This window comes from Cuculus canorus, chromosome 13, assembly GCF_017976375.1.
Source record: "Cuculus canorus isolate bCucCan1 chromosome 13, bCucCan1.pri, whole genome shotgun sequence".
Classification (NCBI taxonomy): domain Eukaryota; kingdom Metazoa; phylum Chordata; class Aves; order Cuculiformes; family Cuculidae; genus Cuculus; species Cuculus canorus.
In genome coordinates, this window is record NC_071413.1 from 266,780 (window position 1) to 274,812 (window position 8,033).

Here is an 8,033-nt window from a genome sequence, read left to right on the forward strand (position 1 = left end):
TAAGGACAAAGGTAATGCCGGGCAGCTTGTGGCTGCAGTGACTTTCTAAAGAGACAGAGATCATTGTACTTGACAGAAGTGTAGGGGAGTGAATAGTTAAATCAGTATCCATTTGCCTGCAGTAATCAAAAGCTGATACCACATTGATGCAAAGCTCTTATCACTTCAAGGGAAAATGGATGTTGATTCAGGTTAAACTTGAACTACACAATTACCTACTTGTGTAATCTGAGTGAGAACTTTATTCCTCTATTGTCTGGTTACCAAGTGAGAGAGCTAAGCTTTAACTGTCCTAACTTCGTGTTCTTTACCACCTTTGTCTCCCATACCTTGGAAAGCTTTCTGTTTTTACTCATATGAAACTTGCAACCTTTGTTTCCTTAAGCAAAGTAAGGGTGGAAGCAGAACAGAAGGAAAACTAATCTGGATTGTATTTTTCAACTGTTTCAGTGTAGAGCAAAGGAGTCTCTTGTACCATCCTTTACCACAGTGAAAACACTTCCAAGTCTTTGTCACCATTGCAGAGTAAAAGCCATGTGCACCCCCAGTTCTGACAGCACTCTGGTACCCACAGCAGAGTGGCTGGCATCCTTACCTAGAAAGAAGCCTGGAAAGCCTTTCATACAGGGTTATGCAGAGGCACACAGTTAGGTGGAAAAAAGTGGGCTGCACCACAAGTTGCAGCAAGTGTGGGTTACTCCCAGTCATCCTGCACCACTGCTGTTGTGGCCCAGCACAAGACTGGAAATCTCTTTTATTCCTGTGTCAGACTCATATTGCCATATTACCACAGAACTGAAGCTACATGCCATGAAGTGCTACTCAAGAATTTAGAAACTCGCACCTCAGCTTAATTCCAGGGTTACAAGTCAAGGAGATGGATACTGCGAAGACTAAACCCAAGTAGTAAGCCAACACTCCATCCTGCTTGTGGCATGCAAGGAAGAATGAAAGCTCTAAGCTTACAAACAATTCTGTAAAAAAACCCAAAAGAATCCTATTTAAAATATCAAAATTGAACCTTATTTCCTACATGTAGCATATTACTGCTCATTCTACTGCAACCTCAAGTTGGAGGTTAACTAAGCCTTTTGTAAAGAAGCTGGGAAAGTAGAATTACTTCTGCGTTTGTATCCTTCAGAGGTAAACAGGGACTTCAATAATACACAGATTACCTGTAAGCTCTATATAAAAACATTTACACAGCTTATTAAGACATTATAGATGTTCTCTAAACACTTGAGAGGCAGCAAGAGCTGTCATGAATATCCTGTAGTCACAAGTACAGTTCCATCAACTCGGTTTAGCCGCTGCCTTCCCACATTAGTACAGTCAGCTCACTCTAAGGAGGGGAAAATTCATTTTAGTTCAAGCTACTCAACAGAACTTGGGAGGAGAAAGGAGAAGTTGCTATTGGTAAAGCAAGCAGTGAGCAGGCGCTCCTCTATTCTCTACCTGCATGGGCACATCCACGTTATAAAATGGAACAGCTTCCAGACCTTTACCTTAACTTGACAGATCTGCATTCAAGTCTAAACACCTGCTAATGGCAAAACTGATGCCTATTTCTACGTCTAGATAGGTTTCTAGTGCTGTGCAGGTCCTCCATCCAAAAGCCCAGGTACCCTCATCTTAGGAAAGTCGGGCACTGTGTACTACAGAGCTCCTTTCAACCCCATTCTGCTTCAGAACAACTTACCTCCCTGAACAAAAGGTAAAAGGCAGTTACTGTTCAACTGCAGCAGCAAATTTAACAGAAGCGTGATTCTTACTCAGCAAGGGACCACAATAAGGATTTACAAACAAGACTTGAAACTTAGCTGTAGCTTTGTAAGCCTCTCTTAGTATGAGGGAGCGAATAGCAGTCTGCTCATGTGGCAGGAGGACAGAGCAATCTAGAGGAAGAGTTTATGCTTCTGTTGTCCCCGGGGCAACTGCCAAGCTGCCACATGCTTCAAGTGCATTTACTCTTACACATTATCTGCGTGCAGCAGTTCTCCCCTCCCTATTCCCCCTCCAGCTCCTGCCAACTGATCGAGAGTTAACCTTAGACGAGGTAAGCACTCGGAACATGCATTTGTGACAGTATTTCAACATGGAAACCTGAAAACTACGTGTCCAAGTTTTATACATAAGCCTGCTAGCTGAAGCTTACCACCAAGTTATGAATATGCTGTACTGTATCTTGATGTAGTAGCTGCACCATCGATGTTATGGAGGTCTCCACCAGCCGCACAGAGCGTCTAGACATGGAAAGAAACAGTTTTTAAGATGAAAACTATCTAGAAAAGGGTTTTACTTTCATGGACAGCTTTTTCAAAAGTCACGTGCTTCCCTGCTACACCATAAAGCTTTAGCAACCACTTTTCCTTCTTAGCAGCAGCTCATTTAGGGATGGCAAGAGCTGCAACTATCAGACTATTCACAGTTTAGCAACCACTGTGAGCTGAAAATGTTCTTTAGAAGGTCCGTACCCTGTCCATCCGCCAGGGGAATGTTTACAAACAGACGAGTTTATCTTGGGATATGGATTTTACTCCTCAGCAAACATGCCCTGAGCCCTCCTGCTGGCAGGTGTGGTTCTGGAGTCCGTTTGCTGCAGGCCTGGCGCTAGAGAACAGAAGCATTACTGCAGGGAACTGCTTTGCTCTGCAGGTTAACGTCACCATGAAGCAAATGCTCTGGCATAGCAAATGCTCCCTAAACAGAAAGGCCATCGTGTTTTATACTTTTTTCCAGTCCTGCCAGAAGACTGCAGGAAATTCAACCACCAGCAGCATTCCTGGCACCACCAAGTAATGTTATAGTCCTGAAACCACTGCAGTAACCTCCTAAGCCTGCATTACAGGACAGCAAGCAAGGGGACACTTGGACTGCTCAGTAACAACAATATCCACTCTAATGTCAACACTGAATGCTTACAGTTTTGGGAAGAGGAAACTTCATGCCTCAAGGCTTAAGATAAGATGCATGCTGTATCTGTCTACTACAGAGGGAGATGCCAATAAAATAGGAGAGCTGCTGGCTCTCAGAGGCGCAGGGCGCGCCTGATGCCATACAAAATTCTGCAGCTTCTTTCACGATACAGTTGTTTTTATTCCACTTAAAAAGACCTGTAAGATTTGGGTTCTACACGGAAACAAGGCTGACGTGTATAGTAGGCCAAGGCAAAAAATGAGCCATTTGCCCATTTTACCACCCATTTCAGTTACTGAGTTTTCCCTCCTCTTCCCTTGAGATGACTATTTCTGCTCCAGCCAGACCGCAGTGTACGAAGAATGGCGATAACTGAAAACTGTTACTGTTCAGCATGTAAAGGACTGAGTGTCCCTTTATTTGGTAGGGGGTTTTGAGGTGCTGGTTTGCTTTTATTTTTTTTTAAAACACAGCAGTATTGCTCACATTTCAATCAAGCTTGGGCTCTGAGAATTACTTTTAAAGCTGTAAACTATGCCTTTGAACAGTGAGTGGGAAGTAGAAGTCTCTAAATCTGGGGGTTTGTTGTTTTTGGGTTTTTTTAAACTGGCTCAGTTAGAAGATCAAGTCCTGTTCTCCCTGAGAAACACAACAGCCACTCTCAGAGCAGGAGGGGTGGACTGGTTCACACCCTCACTACCAGAGTTGTGGCAGGACCATAAAGATCTATCACATCTAGATTGATGATGACTGATTCATATCTAGATTAACACTCATGCAGCTACAGGTTTTGGTATTTAACAACGTTATTTATTAACAAGCAAAAACCCCCTTACCTCTTTGATTTGGCTTTGAAATTTGTAGTGCAATCAGAGGTAAGGACACGTAATGGCCGCAGCCACATTTCCAGAAGAGTGAGCAGACCTAAAAAAAGAACTCATTATTGGTTTTGGAATTCTACTTTCCTTTCCTGCCAAGATTTTTTTAGGTTTCTTTTAGGCACATTAAGCACTGATACATTACTTAAATTGCATTTCTCTGAAGAGAGTTTGAAGGTATGAAAATACATGCCATTGGGTACAAGTACACACACTGGAGTTACAGGTATAGTTTGGAAATTTATACCAATCACATGGATTCAGAACTGTGCACCCTTCAGTGAGTGAGAGATAAAACTACATCCCCTCATCAGCTAGAGGTGCTTTTTAGTTCAGAGTTCGCATCACTACAGTGCATCCAATTTGGGTTACAGAAGACATCTTTATAGGATGTATTCCTATTGGCCTCAAACCTCAGCTACTTCACCTGAAAAGAGTTTTATTCAGCATTCACCAGTTCAGGCGAGTTAAATAAGCTGTCAAAGGTCAGTCCTTACCTGGAAAGAGGCCTAAGTTTGCTATTTAAACCAGAAGCCAATGAAACCAATGACTTTGTTTGGAAACCTGAAAATGTAAATGTAAGACTGCAATTAAAGGAAGTGATGTTTTAAGGAAAATGACAGATATTTCCAGGGAACAAGACTATTGAAAAAGAACAGTTAAGCCCCACAGAGCTGCCTTTTATATAGTTTCTACCCATACATGAAATGGCAAATACGCAATCTAAACCCAGAGTTTCATAATGCCAAAAAGTATTTGCTCATGCTGACATTCTGTACAACCAACCACCTTTATAGTATCCACCCTTCCAACTTGTAAGCCCTCTTATAATTAATGCCTGTAACTCTGCATATAAGCTTTTGTCTTTGTTGTTATTCTGCTACATACTTCAGCATATGGCTGAGGCAGTGCATTGCAGTGGTGGTAAAATTAATACACCTGCGTTATTTGGTTTAGAGATCAAGGTGAACAAGAAGGTACAAGTCATTCAAATATAGCAAAGTGTGCATTAAAACATGAAGCTGCGTTGGGTTTTTTTTTTTCAAAAAGGTTTTAAACAGAGCATGGTTCCTCAAAACCATGGAGACTTAATGGCAAATCAAGATACAATGACTATGCCAGTATTTGCAAGTCTGCGTGAATGAGTTACCGGTAGTGCAGACACCATATTTCATTATGAAATTAACTTAATACACAGTTTAGCTTTGCTTAGCTTGTAGCACGTTGAATTTAAAAGAACTGAGTTTTCAAAAGAACAGGCCACTGGCCTGCCCTGTCATGGATCTTAGTGGGGTTCCCAGCAGGTCAGTACAAGATTAAGCCTTGTGTTGTTTGCTCAGAATACACTTACTTTTTTAGATATTTTCTTTGCAGAAATATCCTTGACATCTTCGTATTCAACAATTGTAGTTACCTTAACTAGAAATACATTAGAAAGACAAGGAAAATAAAAATCTCGCAAAGACCACCAACGCCCACTTTAGACTTGCTGGTTTGAAGCCTATTTGCCCATGGACAGCTGTGTAGCAGTTCTGCTGACTGACAGCCATTCACCTGGAGCGGACTCCAACGCAAACCCTGTGTTTGCCTTCAGCTCTGTGGCACACCGTCCCTTAAAGGCCACTAGATAAGCCCTCAGCCTCCAGACAAAACAACTGCATCTCAGCAGTAGTGTCACTCCTATTGCATAGTTGGAGTACGAAGAGAACTGGTATTTTCCTCACAAACCTCGATGGGCAGAAGGTTTTGAAAGAGGAATCTATGAGAAAAACAGGGGTGATTTTCCTAACACTTCTGCTACACTGTAAAGCACTGACAAATCACTTGAATCTGTCTCTTCTCACCATTTTCTGTGAAAACCCCAAAAGGCAGGAACTATTATCTCGTGTTTTTAAAGTACCTCAACAGTAGCATAGTTCATGATCTTCCACACTGAATGCCAAGTCAGACCTGGATGTTACCCTCCTACTGATACACTGTTCCCTCTTGATTCCTTCAGGCTTAACACTGACATTACAAACACTCATTTCAAACCAATAAAAAAAGAAAGTTTAAGCATCAAGCTCTATATTGATGGACAGACTTGCCTTTTTTTGCTGTTATTCCTCACCAGTTTCGGAGTTGGTGTGTCTTCTAGAGAGCAGTCAGTCTAAAACAAAATGTTTATCCAACAAGTGGGAGTGAACGAATAGTGCACAGTAAATGCACATTATCCTACAAAAGGCAGTGAACTAAAAGGGCATAAAAGAAAGTGACAGAAGTGGGATTGGCTAAACACCAGTTTATTTTTTTCAGAAACACCTGGATTTCTGCCCACGGATGGCTTTAAAGCTTTAGGGTCATAACTGCACCATGGATGGCTGTCTAGCCTTTTCATACCATCTTCTGTTTAAAACAGACTGCCAAACAAAGCTATTTGTCTGAAGTGTTTACAGTAGGGAGAGAATTATTCTATGCAGGAAGCTGTGATAAAATTTGATAAAACACACACTTACCACTGCAGCAGCAGCAAGAGCCACTTCCTCCCCTCCTTGTAAATCTGTAACTCAGAAAGCATAACTTGTTTATAAACCACTACTTGCATAATTATTATCTGCAGGTTCTTATGGGCTATGAAGCTTAACAAGTACAGGATTACAGCTGCCTAAGCAGCTAACCTTAGCTTGCGTGTATGTTGCATTTGGACAAGGTTCAAGTCATAGGACAGTCACTCCTACAAAACCACGTGAACATTTTGGGTATTTCAGGACGTTTACTCTTTGAAAGGGTACTAATAACCTCAATTCAAAGAAGAAAGAACCCTATGCACTGTGCTGCCAAAAGCTAATGCTTTTAGGCAGAAGTTTAAGACAGACGCTGAAATACACACTCAGGAGAGGCTTACAGTAAGCCCAAGTTCTAGAGCCCTAGGTTTAATCTTTGTGTGGCCCCTGCCATTTCCGGCTGAAAAGAGGACTCCAAAAACATCAGCTTGCACCAGAACACACATTTGGTGCTGACTGTACACCACAGTGTAAACTGCGTAAAAGCAGTTGTGTAGACGTGAGGTTGAAATTGAACTCATTCATGCATCACGACAGGTAAATGACTAGACTAGAACGGCTCAGTAGTAAAAGGCTTCAAAACAATAAAAAGACAAACCGATTTCTGCGGTGAGAACAGATTCAGATGGAAAGAAGTGCTTAAATTTTCATGCACGGAAAACACCAGACCTGTGATAACTCTTTGTCTGTCCAGGCTTTAAGGGAGCCAGGAGCCCCGGAAGACTCAGACTCTGCACGCCGCTACGGCCCCGCTGCCCCGGGCCCACGCCGCCCCGCAGCCGCTCGTACCAAGCAGGGCTTTCCTTCGCATCCTCCTGACGGCCGCCGGCACCCGCAGCAGCTCCACGGCCAGCGCCTTCTCCGCCGTCTGCAGCACCGACTCCAGTTCCTTCCTCATCTCCCGGACGCTCTCTCGGGCTGCGGGACGCAACGCAGCTGCCGCCTCGGGCGGGACAGGGGCCTGCGGTCACCGAGGGGACACGGGGGAAGGGCTCTGGGGGGGGGCTCTGGGGACATCAGGGGGAACACGGGGGGGTACGCGGGGAGGGGTCTCTGGTGACATTAGGGGTCACGGGGGACACCGGAGGGGGCTTTGGGGACACAGGGGGGCACCGGGGGACACCGGGGTTGTCTGGGGACTCGGGGTTGTCTGGGTACCACGTTGGGCTCCCTCAGATCTCACCGTACCCTGCTGGTCGAAGTCGCTGAGGAAGAGCGCGAGGCGTCGGTCCTTCTTCTCCTGGGAGCGCGCAGCGCGGCCTGGCTCCACACCTGAGTCGGCGCTGCCCCGACGGCCTGACGGCTCTCGTGGGGCCATGGCGGCACCGGCGGTACCCGCAGCCGGGCGGTGCCTCGCGGGTGGGCGGGCGGTGCCTCACGGGTGAGGGGGCGGGACCCCGGGCGGGCGGTGCCTCGCGGGTGGGCGGGCGGTGCCTCACGGGTGAGGGGGCGGGACCCCGGGCGGGCGGTGCCTCGCGGGTGGGCGGGCGGTGCCTCACGGGTGAGGGGGCGGGACCCCGGGCGGGCGGTGCCTCGCGGGGCGGGCGCGCTCCTCGCAGGGGCAGGGCGGTCCCGTGGGGTCCCTCCACGGCGCGCGCGCCACCGGGGGGCCGTCTCAGCCGAGAAGGGACCCGCGGGGTGTGGGGCCGACGCGCCCTCAGCCCCTGCTCCACCGCCCCGCGGCTCAGAAAATGCA

General features: G+C 46.0%; 1 protein-coding gene across 1 annotated transcript; it reads right to left on the reverse strand.

The window, feature by feature from the left end:
* Positions 1-1,178: 1,178 nt before the first annotated feature.
* LOC104055846 (borealin-2) lies at positions 1,179-7,731 on the reverse strand. Its single transcript, XM_054078745.1, is given in 14 exon segments — positions 1,179-1,323; positions 1,325-1,342; positions 2,156-2,203; positions 2,205-2,245; positions 2,478-2,547; positions 2,549-2,610; positions 3,745-3,793; positions 3,795-3,840; positions 4,292-4,358; positions 5,142-5,208; positions 5,878-5,943; positions 6,293-6,333; positions 7,127-7,255; positions 7,526-7,731. Coding segments are annotated over 14 exon segments (864 nt in total). The 5' UTR covers positions 7,656-7,731; the 3' UTR covers positions 1,179-1,293.
* Positions 7,732-8,033: the final 302 nt, after the last annotated feature.